Source organism: Ptychodera flava, chromosome 5 (genome assembly GCF_041260155.1).
Source record: "Ptychodera flava strain L36383 chromosome 5, AS_Pfla_20210202, whole genome shotgun sequence".
NCBI classification, from domain to species: Eukaryota; Metazoa; Hemichordata; class Enteropneusta; family Ptychoderidae; genus Ptychodera; species Ptychodera flava.
The window spans coordinates 29,210,555-29,227,650 of NC_091932.1; the positions used below are offsets into that span (position 1 = coordinate 29,210,555).

Below are 17,096 nucleotides of genomic sequence, written 5' to 3' on the forward strand. Positions count from 1 at the left end.
CTTGCTCTTTAAGTTGGTGGATGGCATGGTACCGTAATCATGATTTTTTAATCTTGAAAAAAGTCCAGGATTTTCGAAAGGCAGATTGATGTAATCATTAAACAAGAGCACTCTCTCCCACGTATAAAAGTCACTATACTCCTCTCAAGATTGAATGTTGGGAACAATAGAGTGTGGTATATTACTACGGTCAAAGACGGAAATAATGTCGGCAACAGCTTCCTGTCAACAAAGCAGCTTTAGCGGGAAACTATATGAGTCATGTGAAAATAAGAAGACGGAATTCACCGATTGTCCCAACGGATTGCGTGTCTGAAAAGAAATGAGTCGGGGTGCAGCCTGTAGGAGCAATCACAACATCTTTTTGAGGAAAGGTTTGATCGAGTGTTAAGTAAGAAAATATGCTCGTGATGAAGAAAGACTAGACATTAGAGGGTATTTCTCGACAATATATCACGAACAGCTCAACACAAAATAAGTATCAGTATCGCACTACATGTCACTGAAAACATCGTTTATTAGTCAAAGCCACCATTGTAGGAGGTGCTCGCCATTTGCTTGTTTGGTATAATTAAACAGATTAGAGACTCTAAGGTCATTTAAGGATAACACTGGCGCCACTGGCATCACAATGGTCAGGGGAAAATTCTGCGAAGCATGATGAGATACACAGCCTTGCTCAACCTGTACATGTGTGGTCTGCATTGTTATTGTTGACAAGTGAATTCTGGTACGGACTGGAATTCAAATGTGAACAATACCAGTGCATCTTACACGTCGTACAATCGCTGTGTTAACAAGCTAAATAGTTGTTGTTCAAACAGGCTGACATGGAGATTGGAACAAGAACTTACAATCGACATAAAAAAGCAAAATAAATCTTTAAAAGTTACAGCCGCTGACCCTTTAAACTATCTTGATCAAAGATTGTAAATGTAAGATTCGACTGAAATATGGCCGTCGTGGTAAAATACCCACTCAATGACAAGAGTAAGTTAAAATTTACATGCGATATTCAATTCCCTATGAAGCTATTGGTAGACTGTGACAAATGTTTTTTTCCACTTAATCGTTTGTTTTTACAGCAACAAATCATATCTTTTTTCTTTCGAACTCAATGACGTCACACTGTATTACAGAGCACGGCAATAATTAGATCGCCAGCGAGGTGACAAGTGTTTCATTTTATCTCGAGGGTTTATGGTTGGACCGTTAATTTATGAAATGCAAATTAGATATCAACTTCAGAAGCTTGAAATAAAATGAGAAAAGAAAAAAATTGATAGGATTTTGAATATTTTGAAATCGTTTAAGGCTATGTTTGTGACGCAATACAAGTGAACATCTAAAACTGCTTAAAACTGGTTTGCCTCAGGCTGCAAATCGATCGTAAAGCAGCCGTGTTGTTTGATAGCGATGAAATCGACTTTACCGCCTCACTATCATGACTACAGCCCTTATTTTCCCAGCGGCGCATGTACTACTCTTTAACAGGTGAGGGCAGCAACAAGTGAGGCAAATCTGCAATTCACTGGGCTACCATCTTTTACTTATATTGCGGAGTACAAGCAAATATATGCATAGATAATGATTATGGTGTTGTTTTTAATGAAAACTGCTGTATCATTTGTACACTCGAAAAACAAAATGTCAATGTAAATTTGTTAAAAAGTGGAAATCTCTATACTGAAGTTTTGACGGTAAATGTTGCGTTCCAACAGAAGCGACGACTGAATGTTGGGGAGAGGGAGATCTAAGTGCTTGGCCACACATGTTGGTTCACAAAGAGTTTAAGCTGAATTGATTTAGCGATGGGCAACTCGGGGAAGAAACTCAGCCCGCTCAAGATTTCGATGTCGCGAACCGTGGCGATGTTCAGCTGTAAGTACCGTTCCTGAGTCTGTGAAAAGAAAGAAAATATAACGATCGAAATATTATGAAGCTAAAAATCAAATCTCGGACACACTCGCATGGCTCGCTCTCTCTGTGTGTAGTATATGTCTGTCCGTCTGCCTGTCTGGCTGTCTGGCTGTCTCTCCCCTCTCTCTCCCCCCCCCTCTCTCTCCCTCTCTCTCTCTCTCTCTCTCTCTCTCCCTCTCTCTCTCTCTCTCTCTCTCTCTCTCTCTCTCTCTCTCTCTCTCTTAGTGTATCCCTTCCCGCCTCAACATCTCCCTTTCTGATCACCTGCATCTCTCAATGTGTCATGCGAGAAAATTTCAGGATACAGTCGTCGGAACTGCGCTCAAACGTCGTATGGGACCCATACAACAAATGTAAACACTAAATCCAAGGTACGATGGTGATTGATGAAAGTTATAACATGTCTGTCATAATCTACATCGTATAATTTAAATGTTGCAGCTCTGATGATGACGTGTATCTAGATATCATGCACGAAATACATTTTTTTCAAGCAAGAAACTCGCAAAGGCGCAGTTCCGACGTTTCCCTTTAACTTTTTTATTGTGGTAATGTCGACACTTTAGTTCCCTGTTTCAGTTTCAGTGATCCAAGGCTGCCTTGTATTCGCAAGCGACTGATCCGAGTAAATGAATAGTTTGACATTTAAAAGTACAAAACGTTGTGCGTTCTGTTCTAATTAAGTTGGTATTCCCGATTCCATAACCTTTTTTTGGACGGAAAGGTATAATACATCACATTTAATTTGATTTTGTAATTTTCATCGAACCTGTTCACTGACCCGAAAATTTCAATTATCCTATCAAGGAGTCTGTATCACGGATTTCCAGCTTATTAGGAAATACATCTGTCCAATGATCAACTCTTTTTAAAAATGCTCATGCACAGAGAAAGAAAGCAAGGATAATCCGATTTTTCCCCGATTGTTGAAAATTTTGGAAATAAAAACACGGCGGCGCATTTGATCAGCTTAGACATATTTTTATCACTTCCTGGACTAATTTTGTCCAAATTATACAGTCGATTACTATCAGTCCTTTTCGTTTATCATTCTCATACAATTCTGTAAACGATTACTCCGAGATTTTCTATTAATAAAGTACAGTCATTGAGTATGTAACGACCTCATTGATTGCGCAGTTTCACCAAACGGCCAAAATTATGTCCAATTATCGCTCGATCGTGTCTGTCCATATTGAAGCATACAAACTCCCTTTCGAGTGCAATTATTTTTTTTCGTACACTGAAAGACCGGTGGGGCGAATCGAGTGCGGCTATGCAATAGTTCATTGGTTTTATCTGCTCGCCAGACTGGTGATTATCGAACGAGAACGTTAATACTGATCGAATTTTCCGGCTAGAAGCCCGTAAAAGGGTATAACTTCAAAGCTACTTTTATTACGATTTGAATGTATCGTATATATCATGTTTAATTTTCAGGAACTTCTCACGGCGCCAGATGTCATGGGTGTGTAATTTACGATACAAATTTACCGGCGTCCAGGAATCTGTATGCTGGCTACTCTTTAGATGTTTTCCGATGTACAAATCAGTTTTCTAGAAATCTCTCCTGTCTAACTTTGAACAAAGGGAAACGTACGCTCTACGAAGCTTTTCTTTCTTGATGACAAATTTGAAGGTATTTATCATGTAACCATATGAACCCCTTTACTTGTCTCCAACTCTTTCCTATCTTTTTCGCCTGGGTATTACTTTTGACATTCCTGTCCCACTATTCGGACCCCCTCTCTATCCCCTCTGTCTGTCTGTCTGTCTGTCTGTCTGTCTGTCTGTCTGTCTGTCTGTCTGTCTGTCTCTCTCTCTCTCTCTCTCTCTCTCTCTCTCTCTCTCTCTCTCTCTCTCTCTCTCTCTCTCTCTCTCTCTCTCTCTCTCTCTCTCTCTCTCTCTCTCTCTCTCTCTCTCTCTCTCTGCTGTCTTAAACATAATTCCGTTAGTTGTTCTCACCAGTAAAATGTCTGTATTATTTGTATGTAGATGTTTAGATCATCTTCGGGTCCTCTAGCTTGTTCAAGGTGTAAAACCTCCCGTGGTTGAAACCCGCCACAGACATTCTGCCCAATGAAGACTCTTCGAACAGAGGTGTATTCTTACATGTATGAAATATTTCTTTCTTGCTATTGACTTCTAGTGTTAGTATTGTGTATTTTTAATGTTTTAACAATATTGATACCAGTCACCCCTTTAAAACAACCTAGTTTTGCATATCACTTTCAATTGTTGTGTATTCTAATTTATCGCTCACATCAACTTTCTTTGACTTCGCATGTTGAATGTTATTATAATAAAATACGAAAATTGTTACACTATCTCCTCTCATCATCCAACACACACATACACACACAAAATTTTACTCCACCTTTTTTTCAAATAGTCCTAAATATAAGGTAAGATAACACAGTTAGGAAATAATTCATAATCAGAAAACTTTGGATGACGTCACCTACCTGACAGATTTCGATGCCGCTGCTATCACGTAAGATAAACGGAAGAACTTCAAGGTCGTCAGTGCACGATGAGCCGTAGGCCTGATCTCCCGGGCAACGGGTAACAATAACGTAATAGTGGGACGGAATCCATGTGTCTCCAAACTTGGCCTGTGACCTTTGACGATAAAGATAATACAGTCGTGTATTAAGTGCCCATTTGAATATTCTAAGGTTGCTAGCGTTGGGTGGTAAGCTATAGCTAAAGTTCAGTCTTGTGAGAGACGAATGCCACTCGTCAACGTGGTACGCTAGCTACAGTGACAGTGCGCCCAGGTCGTACAATTGATATAATTGAGCTCGAGGTTTATCCTGAAGAGATACTCTCTCACTTGTTCCAGTGTTGCAGTGATAAACTTTGTAGAGGGTGTTTGTGAACCTTATAATGAATGACTCTATCGCCGAAAGTTAGAAGAGAAAACACAAAGGAAAAAATCCAAGGATTAAAAATCGACGGATTATAAATTGCTGACTCACTCGTGATCGGCGAGATCGTCATCACTATCCCTGTGTCCATCGTAGTTGTAATCAAATAGTGCACCGGAAATGACGTTTACTCCATTGTACTTATCAGCCCAGCCGAGAATGTTGTCCGCCATGTAGTCCCATAGTTCTTTAGACAATAAGGTAACATTGGGGAAATGAGAGTATTACATGACATGAAATACACAAACCGAAATCTGAACTGGCGAACTCAAATCCAGAGAGAAACATTATTTCTTCTGTATATCTATTTCAAGGGTATTCGTAAAAGGAGCGTCGTAGAACATCTGTAAAAATATGCCATCTTTTTGGACGAAGAGACGTTCTAAAACGGGCGAGTAATTATCATGCGATCGATATGCATCTCTGGTAATAACTGTGTCACGCAGACGGATGTTGTCCATGTAATTACTAAAATGTTTGATCTATGGTATTTTAATATGCAATCGGTTTCAATTTCCTGCCAAGAAATTGATTGTCTCTGATTAAAGAAATTACATATGTTACCTGTCGTAAAATTGGGGTTCATCGGAAACATATTTGTTGTAATCAGCGTGTCCATCTGTCCTTCCTGTGTGTCCCAAATCCCTGGATAAACGAAATTGATGACAAATTAAATGGCAGGGATATATGAAGTAAGACAATTTTAGAATACACAAAATCGAAATGAACTCAACTCAATAACAAGGATAAGGTACATTGTGTGTTTTCCGGTGCTGTGGTATTAATTATGATTTAGGTTATTTCATTCTGGTCAAATGATTCTCGGCACCAGACACGAAGGAAACGGTAGATTCAATCGATAGAGGGCATCCTACCAGGATGAACGTTGAATCCCATGTCGTGTTTCGATGTGAGGTTGTAGTCGGTGCAGGCAGGCGTGTCTTCAGGCGACACCCGAACATCAGCTCTCACGCAGTCCTCCACTACAGGAACGGCCTGTCGAGATTCCTGTCATGATAGTGGAGAAGAAACAATTTTGAAATAAAATTCGCGCGAGATGTCTCCATGAAATGATAGAATATACAGCCGTTAATGGTAGGGGTAATAATTTCACTTCACGTTAATGATCTAAAAGAGTCCATCAAGAGTTTTCGCCATTTTTCCGCAGGGAGGTGCTCCTGGGACTTTGGGGTGTGCGATTCCTCGAAAAAGATTTAATGTATGACAACTCCCTCCAACCCCAAGTTCTTAGATTATTTGGCCAATCCCCAGTAATATACCAGATCTGTAGCCAGTTCTCATTTGCTTGTACCAGAAAGATCACTAAGTCAAGGTCTGACTCAGTTTTCATTTAGTTAAAATAGAGCGAAATTTTGGAATAGTTATAACCAGCTAATTATGAAATATAGATGTCACCTTAAGAAAGCACTAAACATTTTGATTGCAAATCACCAGTAACTTTTCCCCTTCATCTCATCCTCCATCCCGATTTAACTTAGACCCCTTATCTTTATTGAATTCCACTCAGTACCACCCATCAGGGGCTAGACATTTCATAGTTTTGCATTAGCTGTATATCGAGCTCCATTTATGATGCGCATTTCACTTTCTTAAGAGAATGAATTGCATTTTGATGTTTTTTGTGTTATGATAGTTATGATATATATATATATATATATATATATATATATATATATATATATATATATATATATATTTATATATATATATATAATAATAATATACATACATATATATATATGTAATGTATGTATACATTCAGTATTATTCTGTTTAATATATAGTGTTTGAAAATTGTAACCTTTGTACTTTGCAACCATAATTTGTAATGCAATTATCGTTAGTGGCTGTGAATGAATGAATGAATGAATGAATGAATGAATGAATGAATGAATGAATGAATGAATGAATGAATGAATGAATGAATGAATGAAAGAATGAATGAATGAATGAATGAACATATGGATGAATAAATACGGAAATGTGAGTACAAGATCTTCTGGTACCATTACTATGACATATCGGTGAGAACGCAAAGTATATGTATTTGTAAGCTAGACAAACATAAGTGAAAATATTGTTAACGTGTGTGTGCTTCAAGTGGTACTGAAATGGTCAAATCCGATAAGTACATTTTTCGGGACTTTCAGTGTCTGACTGGTTGTAAGAGTCAAGATCTGATAACCACAGATAAACCCTGCAGACAAGTATCAATTTTGCTCCTAGTTTGAAATGCTTACCCGCTTGTCAACGGTGTAGGACGCCCACAGCGGCAAGCGCAGTCTGTTGTCATACCCAGTGACATAGTTGTCTTGCGTCAGAACGCAGTGAGAGGTGGCGAAGTTGACGACTGGAGCGCCGAAAGGCAAGTGTTTGTCGTGAGAAGCGTCCTCTGTCGGAGAGAAGAAGAAAGCGCAATCCCGCTTTAACGATCACCGTCAGACAACTGTTGTCACGGTTGGTTTCACCAGCCTTTTTTAAAAGCATCATTTTAATACAATAATGATGAAAATTTGGATAAGTTGGCTTTACGGAATAGCGAGCGTTTAACACAGTTAATGTGACAGTTCCAAACAAGGCGAAAGCCGGACGATCTCTTTATTGTAGACTTTGTGGTCCGATGAATCATGACAAGCCCACTCAATGACGTCATTGGTGTATTTAATCGAGAATACATCCAAATTTATTCATATTATCATGCGTATAACAACATCACACCGAGAGCGATAAAGATATGTCGCTCCTGAAGTGATAAGATGTCCAATAAAAACACGTTTAATTATAATAAAATCAAATGGCCATTACTTCAATACAGGCAGTATAATATAAATTTAAATATTATGTTTAATTTTAACTATCGCTTGATCTACGCTTTGACTTACTTTCAGACTGTGATAGGTCTAATCTGTCATCGTGTTCCTTCAAATCCTGCAAAACACAAGTTCATCTGAATCATTAAGTGTTCAAAGTTTTTTCCAGAAGACGTCGGTACTGGTGCAGACAAAGTGATGAATCTTAAAATCGGAAACCTGTCCCTCCCCTCCCCCTCACACACGCAACGAGGTCTTAGAGGCTGACTTCTCCGTCTGTAAACTGGTCCAGTTTTGATAACATGCCCCTTAAGACTTTCATTCCGATGGCAGTGTTTCATAACTGAGAAATGAGTTTGAACTTCACTGATGCAAACTTATCTCGAATGAGTGATGACCCTTGCAATGTTTTGTCCAAAACTACTGGACAAAAGACGAACAGGCTTCAAGCAGTAAATGAAATGCCGATAACTGACAATACCCCGAATTATAACAAAGTTAGATGATAAACAGTGAGGACCCTTTCCTATTCTACGATTACCAGAGAAACCGTATCGTAGACGTATTAATCGGCCGAACGGTTCGCCAAGCACTACGACGCACTTCCAATGTGCAACGCGAAAGAAATTCCCCATGTAAAAATTAAGTTAGCTGTCAGCGTGGCCTGATCTAAAGTGTACGAATTGTTCAAAAGCAGATTACATCATACTAAAATTACTTATAAGCTGACCACGAGATGTCATAGAATAATCTCAAGTTATCATTTGGTTATCCGCAGATTCAACCAATCAATCAATCAATCAGCCGACCATCAATTCGTTCAGTCACTCACTCATTCATTCATTCAAAATCAAACCAAGTTGAACTAATGAGTGGAAAAATAAAGTCACCTGTGATGAAAATCCGTTACATCACATCACATCACATCACATCACATATTGCCAAAAATTCGCATCTCACACCCCTGGAAAGAAATTACAAAAGCTTTTATCATAAAACGTACCGGTTCCGACTCGCAGGTACACCCTGATTCATCCTGACCAGTTCGATAGTTGTATTCCGTGTCGCTACTGGGAAATGGACAGTCATCTGGGTCAGTAGCTCCACTAAAATCGGGCTCCGGGATTGGCTTGGGATTTTTCAGTATGTGACTCAGGCTGCCTGTGGTGGCGTTGTTCGGTGCTTCCGGTAAACCAAGGATTTCTGACAAATTAAATGTATAGATCGTTTTTGAATACGAAAAGGGACGGTAAAATGACAAGTAAATTATTAAAGGGAAAATTTGTTGTGTTTTAACTATTCTTGAAGGGGGCGGGATTTTACCGCAGCGCAGCACTCATGTTGTGTGATATTAGTACGTACTGGGGTAACCATATTCGACAAAGAAGACATAACCTCGTTCAGGGAAAGAACAGATTGAAAAACGACATAATAGTTTTTGATATCTTAAAGAAACAAATGCCAGCTTAATTAATTATTACATCTGATACAGAAAAGTTGCACGTCTCTATCATAAAATACAATAAAGTTGTTTCTAACATTCATAATACAATCCATCAGTCGATAACATTTGAGTATACTTATTTCGTTGTCAAATATATCGAAAAACTTTCGCTCCTGTAGCCATGTTGATTACGTTACCTGCCATCAGTGGGTACAACTCGATACAAAGGAAAGGGTCGATCTTCAAGTTTTGTTTGAACGAAGGACCATGTGCAAGGAACAGCGACTATAGAGATTGAAAGAATGAAAATGAACAATTATATGCGTTTCGAAGATTAGCATATAATTACTATCTATTCGTTGCAAAAGAGAATTCCTTTGATTGACGCTTGTGTCACCAGGTGTTGAATGCGTATATATTGGTGTAAAGGTCTTTTGTCTTCAGTCTCGGTCGAAACTCCACGATGTCTACAACAGTATTTTTTATGTGTATATTCTCTAAATCTTGTAATGCAGTTTTATAGATCTTGTAAGTCCGGTGCCTTTTGACAATGCGTTGTAAGGGGGGAATTGTGTAATAAACGTGGTGAGTTTTTCGAGGGTACACAGTACGCTCGTGGGGTGTGACGACCACCGCATACCGCATATTATCGCTGTTGTGTATCATTTAATTATCATTTCTCGAAGTTCAGTATAGATCATCCATGTCGGTACGTGGTTCAGAGAGAGTCTCGAACAGCGCCCTCAACATCGTCAATTCTTTGAATTCAGTCCAAAGGATTGACGATGTTGAGGGCGGTATAGTCACCGATGTTGTACGATCGCAATGAATTCGCATATCATTTTTTAATCAATGACAAGAGGGATTATTCAAACATGGGACATGCTTTCTCTATTTACTGGTTTGAGATGAATCGTATCAATGCATGAAAATATAAAATTTGTAAACAAAATGATATTGACTGACCTCCATTTGAATTCCCCGATGGTCCCAGCCATGGTTACCACCAGAACACCAGCTGGGGTTATAGCTTTCGTCGTTTTTGCTGTGGAAGGCACAAAATCAAAACGCTTGTCAATCAAACAAGAGTGAACACTTTAGTTAACTGATCGTTTCCAATTCAAGACATTTAAAAAGGCAAAGCAAAGCAACGCGTCATTGGGATAGTAATCATTCATCAAAAACTCCCTTTTTTGGAAACTATACTTATCCTTCACAACTTAATACGTACTACATTAATGATGGAATATTCAATAAACACCCTTCTCCTTTGGAAAGAGGTAAATTTCAGTCTTCGTGTGTTTTGGTTTCAACAAGAAGTTTTATCACATGAGTGACACCAATATTATATGAAGCATAATTTTTGGTAAAAGTTTACGTTTTATTTTCCTTTCAATAACCCTCTGTTGATTTCTTCGACATCAGAATGGAAACTGGGACAAAGATGAAGGTTGTTGAATTCGGAAATTACAATGAAAATAAGTAATAAAAAACGTACATTGAAACGTAGTACTCCTCGTCTGAAATTACGACCGAGTCTTCAATCCGCACGCTGTCTGCATAATGCCAATTTTTAGGCAAATCCCACTTGGTGTAGCCTGTCATATTCTCCTCTTTGCACTGAGTGATAGACGAACGAACATACCGTTTTTAAACACATTCAAAACAGGACAAAACACTTGTTTTTATAACAACTTCGAAAATCGGTCAACTCTACGAATCAGGCAACATATGACAACAAGAAAAATTTGTGCGTTAACCTAAAGGCTCTAGCAAGTTAAAATGGACAAAAATGTTTTGCGTTAAACTGAATGCCCCATTTTCCAACAATATGTTCACACGCCCTTTCTTTCAGACACACAAATAACGTTACTTGAAATGAAGTGTTTCAAATGACCGCATGTATGTACACTTTTGAGTAGAGCGGCAGCTATATCTCGTAAATGTTACCTGAAAAGCTTCTACAATGTCATCCGGGTCACTTATGGCCGCTGAAGAGAAAAAAAATCAACCTGAAGTGATAAACACAAGAGACTACAACTAGCGGAAACCACTTTTTATGAAATTTTACATTAAATTTTCGTTGTCATCTAGATTATCACTTTTTTAAATATAGCCTCAAACTTACGCCGTCACCCTTTTTAACGTTATGTAATACATCTACGCACGATAAGTCAATGCGTTACTATCATTTGCTTACCGCTGGATTTTGGATCAAGACGAGCAATGGCGCCTGCCCTGATGAAGTAGTCATCACTGTTTATATACTGCAAAAACGAAAAGCAAATATACTATTCCGATTTTTGGTCAGTTATGAATTGTCTGATGAATTGAGCGACTGTCGCATTTTCATTGCGAGGTTGAGGATGACACTTTACTGAGACAATCACAAATGTGACCGTGACGAGTTGACCAAGTTGATATGAATTTTGTGCACTAGAAACAGAAACTGTAATTAATTGTCTTGCGCAGAATAATCCTCTTAGAGGACCAGTATAGCTGTAACTGTTGATGATTTTCTCGCTATTTTTGTTTTGATGTCAACAAGAGTTTAATTGTACTGCTCCCAAAAGCATGTTGAGATACACAGTATTCAGCTTGTCAACTCAGCCTAGTGGACGTGTAAACTGTTGACAAGTGAATTCCGGTCCCGGGATTCGATTGCATTGAAAACGCTGGCACGATACATTCTATAGACACTGTGTTGAAGAGTTAAATATAAAGTATTTCAACATGCTTTGAGGAGTAGAACAAGAACTTGCAGTTGAATAGGAACAAAATTAGTGAAAACAATCATTATAAGTTACAACTACTGACCCTTAATATCCATAATCTGTATCTTTTGCAGTATTATCCAATCAGTTTTTTCTTTTGTCATCATAATCTAATTAATAAATTCATGTTCTGTCCCAAAAATCACGTCTAAATTAATAGTTCATACTGTTAATACAGCCTGTGCGTGTGACGTCACCTATAGAAGCGAATCAAAGATCTTTACTTGGGTAACCATGGCCATATAATCATAGTGCGTCCCTAAACAGTACTTTGTATTACTGCCATGGTTTACCCATATGGTTTATCCATCATCTATTTTACCAAATATGGAAATGTTTCAAAAAATTATAGGGGCCAGGTAATTTCAATGGAGGAAGAATACTTACATCATGGATGAAGAATGTGCGATTGCATGAAGTTGGCGCCATTCCATGGTCGGCCACGATTATCAGATCAAAGCAATTGGTAAGATTCATTTGGACGATGCCATCCATCAACAGTCCTACAAGTTCATCCATTTCCGCCAACATTGCATCCATCTGAAGCGAACAAAATGACAGTGAAGTTGTTTTGACTCCCTTAGTGAAATGCTCTTTGACTACAGAGTCTACTGTTGCCCTTTGGATGATCTGAACCAGTCACGAGAGTTTAACTGTCCTTACAGGTCACATGTATGTTTGCAGCTTGACTAATATTAATATGAAGAATATGATAACACAAGGAGCATGCGTGCTGATTATTTAAGATACTATTATCATTGTTGTCACATTATAGGACATAAAGGACTACAGAATTGTGCAGGATGCAGGTCAGCAAGTGATATCAGTGAAATCATTTTGACACAGTGTTAATCTCTCTCACTCTCACTCTCTCTCTCTCTCTCTCTCTCTCTCTCTCTCTCTCTCTCTCTCTCTTGTACATTGCCGAGGTTTTCATTTGTCATAATAGTAAGACTACTATTTCTATGAGCAGCTAAGTAATTTTTCCTTAACCATGACCTACCTCAGGGGCTACCGGCCCGTAATCGTGACCTGCCGTGTCTGGTTCATCAAAATACGTTGTCATGAATTTTGGCCTGCAGAACAAACAGCAAATAGAAAAAAATGAAGCAAGAAGGCAAGACAGAATTGACCTAAATTAACCGTTAATGTATTATAACAAATAATTTCATTCTTGTTGTCTCACACACTAGAGGAAAACACGCCACAACAAACAAACTGATACATGGTCAAATCAAGCGCTGGCGCTTGGATGAACCGCTTGTTTACCTGAGGTCTTCGTTGGGTAGCGCCATCCACGAGAGAAGTGTGACTATCCTTTGTTCGTAAGAGACGCCACTGTTGATAAGAAACAAAGTCAATATTTAATAGATACATCCAATGAAGAGGAAGACTTAAGACTTGTACAAAGCAATCGATAGTTTAATCCGAAGTTTCATCATTTCTAGACCAGATTCTGTCGAGTCCAAGCCGCCATTTCTAGACGTCATTGTTCATTTATGTCAACTTTCCATCATTTTACGAGTCTCTACATTGGCATGAACTTCTAAGCATATTGAAAGAGTGGCCATTAACACTCTCAAACCCTCCGCTTACAGACAAAGGGAGGTGAAGAAAGCAATGGCATATTTCTTGTACAATTATAAGAGGATTGTTTTCTAACAAATCTAACAGTATCACTAGGATTAACTTCAAGCTGATACCATGCACGATTGAAATTTCCTGAGTTCATGGTTTAAATAAATTTTGTATTGCAATGACGTATTATTAAAACAGCTATCATATCTTTTGAAAAGTGTACTGAACGACGCTTATCCTTACAGAAAAAAAAACTTACCCGGCGTAAAGATTCCAGTAAGATGGATAAATACCTGAAAGATTCGAATGACGTTATGAAACTTCGGCCAAGCCTTCTTGAAAAAATAAAAATGTCAGTTCTTCCTTTTGCTATATATCAACTGAAAACCGGATAATGGATACTAAAATCTCTCCTTCCCTTCCGAAGTGTATTTTTTCTTTAGTTGTACTGAAAAATATCTTACTCGAAAGTTTCAAGGTGAAGAGCCATCCAACTCGGAAGCACCTTGTTCGGACGAAAGGGGTAATTGTAGTCAGTCACTGCGAGGGAAGTGACGCCCTCTATCAGCAAGATTTGATGCTGCAGAGAATGAGAATGCTTACCATGTATTTTTACATCAGTTCCCGGCCAGAAGAAAGCACCAGTTTTCATGCCATTTCTCTCAGCTGTTTCCCAGATCTGTTGGATCCAGTGAATGTCATTTTAAAAACTGAATTTGTAATAATTTTAAATTATATCATATTAAAACGCTCTAATCTACCTGAAATTTACCTGAATAATTTCACACAGTCTACCACTATTCAGTTCAGCCCTTTGTTTTAAGAGGAACAAAAAAGATTGATGAGCAATACAAGGAGGGTCTGTGTACTAGGAAATGGTTAAAGACATTGGATTTGTGCATTTCTACTCTGTAAACCTAAACCGTACTTTGAGAAAAGAACCATATAATTCGTCTTACTTTCATACCGATCAGAACACACATTTGACCAAATAATATCATTTTCACGCAGCCGGGTTTTACAGAATAAAGCTCTTAAATAAAATAGCGCAGGAAAATATTGCTGTTGGTATACAGACAACTTAAAAGACCGTCGTAAACGTAATTGCAGACATTAATACCACTGTAGCCACATTGGTGCAACTTACTACTTTCGGAAAGGACAAACAAACTATTTTCGCCTAGAACTGAGCTCAAATATTATTGCATATATAACTTAACAACCATACTAAGCATTGTGTCCGACACATACCGGGATTCCATCTTCCCACCATTCCGGATTGAGTTTCTCGTCGCTGCTCAAACTGAAAGATTTACGCATCTCAGGATCGTACATGCTGTTTGCCACGATTCCATGTGCCTCCGGATACATGCCCTACAAATGAAACACGCACATGTTTATAGCATATCCTACTGACTTATGGGAAGATCAAAAACCTGGTGCACTTTCAAAGGCAAGGTATATTCAAGGTAGAATGCGCACGGGAACATATATTCGGACTCCAAAAGTTTTACAATTCTTTTCTGATCTACCACTTGTGGGGGCTTATTCTCAAGCTCTTTCACTATATGTTAGTTTTCCGAAAATCGAAAATTTAATCCCCCCCCCCCTAGAGTTAACACAGGGATTGTGGCCATTTTGAATTTCAAATATTGGGAAATTTTAGGTAATTTGTCTCACTGGTACCAAAATTTGCATGGTGACCTCAGATTTCCATTCTTGATTTGGTATGCGAATGGCTGAAAGTTTCATTTTGGAAAGTTTGAGCAAAACTTAAAGTCTTTCACTTTCGGGGCGCATACTACCTTGATAACTACATATGACGTGAAGTGTATTGACCAACTTTAAGAGATAATAATTACTATTATACTGGTTAAAGTTGATTTAAATTTCACTTACCGTCACTATACTGTAGTGATTTGGAAATGTGTAGGTCGGGAAGACGGGCAGCATGTAAGGTGCATGTACGCCACATTTAGCTGAGAAGCAGAAATGAAAGGCCCCGTTATTAGGTTGTCGTGCTATATGTATATAGCTCGTAGTGTTCCCTAAGATTATATCAAGGCAGAAACTGACACCATGATTCGAGTGACTATCGGTGTTCAGTCCAATTGCAGACTTTATCTTTCATTCTTTCCTTTTGATAAGATAATTTTGTATTTTCCGGGTTTTTTTTTCTTTGTAAAGACATCGCTTTGAAATTACAATGTGGCACTAATCGCGGGAAATCCACAATATGTAAAATGCCAGTTTTGCAACGCCAAGACTTGAGATATTAATGAAAACTTCAAGATAAGCTTATAACTTCCCCACTCTATAAAGTATCATGGAACAACAATACAGTGAATTTATATGTACCTAGAAAATCTTATTCTATTATTTTTTCATACGCATATAGTCTCTGAGACTTCTTAACAGACATTTATTTATTGATATCATTGGATTGTAGTTTTTGTACCCTCCAACTATTGAGAGTTAAAACTATTTTGATTACCTCAATAAAAACTTGTTAGAAATAAAGGAATGAGTTTCTGAAATACTTGGCGTAAGTCATCAGTAAAACGTCCGAGGTTAGCTTACTCTGTACTATACATGTACGTGGAGATCTTTCATTTTCCAATAACTTACCAAGTTTCTGAATGTTTGGTGTAAGATTTCTCAGCAGGTATTCAGCCCGGAAACCGTCCAAAGACATCAAGAGCATCGGAGGACGAGAATACCTGAGGTAGTGAGAAAAAGAAAAAGCATAAACTGTGGGTTGATATTGTGCTGACCGTTTGAACTAATGGTTCAAATGAGTTGAATTGCAGTAATCAATACCGTTTCCAGAGACGACGGAACACAATAATAAATGAATTGCAGTCATAAAAGAGATTTTCTGTAAAGTTTGAACATTTTAACAAGTCGAAAGCAATAACATCTGATGGCTACCATTCTCGAGTCTTGGCTTACCCTTCTGGGCAGACTGGCTCGGGATTCGTTTCACACGGCAAGTCGAGCCATTTCGGTGGCGGCCCGGGCTGTGGCTCTGGTAAAGGTTCAGCTACTGTTTCTGTAAATTCAAAAGTTATATCCAAATCGATTTTGAATCGAAAAAAACACACACTTGTAAGTAAACATCGCTTAAGAGATTAGGTTGGCAGGTTCCCAAACATGAAAAATTTAACATCCTTCATGATGCTAATGTGTATGATCTTATCGAAGAGTGTTATTTATATTTAAGTGCCCGAAGGAAAGTTCTGTTGAAACACGTGATAAATAACACATAAACAACGAACCGTTGAGGCAAATGTAAAGAGGACTTCATTCGTGTTGTCTGTTACAATAGTCTGCCAAGCACTCTTAAATTTTGTAGCAATAGTCACAACAACAGTCTGGGATCAAATGTTCAAATGTAGTAGAGATTTGCATATACCTCCTTCATTGCCGATGACGTATCCAATACCGATACCAATACCAAGACCACATGCCGCAACAATGCACTGATTGGATAGATAGATAGATAGATAGATAGATAGATAGATAGATAGATAGATAGATAGATAGATAGATAGATAGATAGATAGATAGATAGATAGATAGATAGATAGATAGATAGATAGATAGATAGATGGATGGA

The 17,096-nt window shown here is 38.2% G+C and overlaps 1 protein-coding gene across 2 annotated transcripts in view; it reads right to left on the reverse strand.

Moving 5' to 3' along the window:
• Positions 1–1,585: 1,585 nt before the first annotated feature.
• The window catches only part of LOC139133454 (ectonucleotide pyrophosphatase/phosphodiesterase family member 3-like), a 34,207-nt gene continuing 18,696 nt past the window's right edge, over positions 1,586–17,096 (reverse strand). For both annotated transcript variants that reach the window (XM_070700062.1, XM_070700063.1), the window contains 23 exons: positions 16,893–16,959; positions 16,430–16,529; positions 16,106–16,197; positions 15,377–15,456; positions 14,729–14,851; positions 14,081–14,156; positions 13,737–13,770; positions 13,169–13,237; positions 12,903–12,975; positions 12,287–12,439; positions 11,326–11,392; positions 11,076–11,116; positions 10,624–10,745; positions 10,092–10,170; positions 9,323–9,410; positions 8,685–8,884; positions 7,754–7,799; positions 7,112–7,263; positions 5,726–5,858; positions 5,415–5,495; positions 4,902–5,037; positions 4,386–4,542; positions 1,586–1,900 (listed from right to left, as the gene is read on the reverse strand). In XM_070700062.1, the coding sequence (XP_070556163.1) occupies positions 1,754–1,900; positions 4,386–4,542; positions 4,902–5,037; positions 5,415–5,495; positions 5,726–5,858; positions 7,112–7,263; positions 7,754–7,799; positions 8,685–8,884; positions 9,323–9,410; positions 10,092–10,170; positions 10,624–10,745; positions 11,076–11,116; positions 11,326–11,392; positions 12,287–12,439; positions 12,903–12,975; positions 13,169–13,237; positions 13,737–13,770; positions 14,081–14,156; positions 14,729–14,851; positions 15,377–15,456; positions 16,106–16,197; positions 16,430–16,529; positions 16,893–16,959 (2,316 nt within the window). In that variant the 3' untranslated portion in view covers positions 1,586–1,753. The remainder of the gene's footprint in view (positions 1,901–4,385; positions 4,543–4,901; positions 5,038–5,414; positions 5,496–5,725; positions 5,859–7,111; positions 7,264–7,753; positions 7,800–8,684; positions 8,885–9,322; positions 9,411–10,091; positions 10,171–10,623; positions 10,746–11,075; positions 11,117–11,325; positions 11,393–12,286; positions 12,440–12,902; positions 12,976–13,168; positions 13,238–13,736; positions 13,771–14,080; positions 14,157–14,728; positions 14,852–15,376; positions 15,457–16,105; positions 16,198–16,429; positions 16,530–16,892; positions 16,960–17,096) is intronic.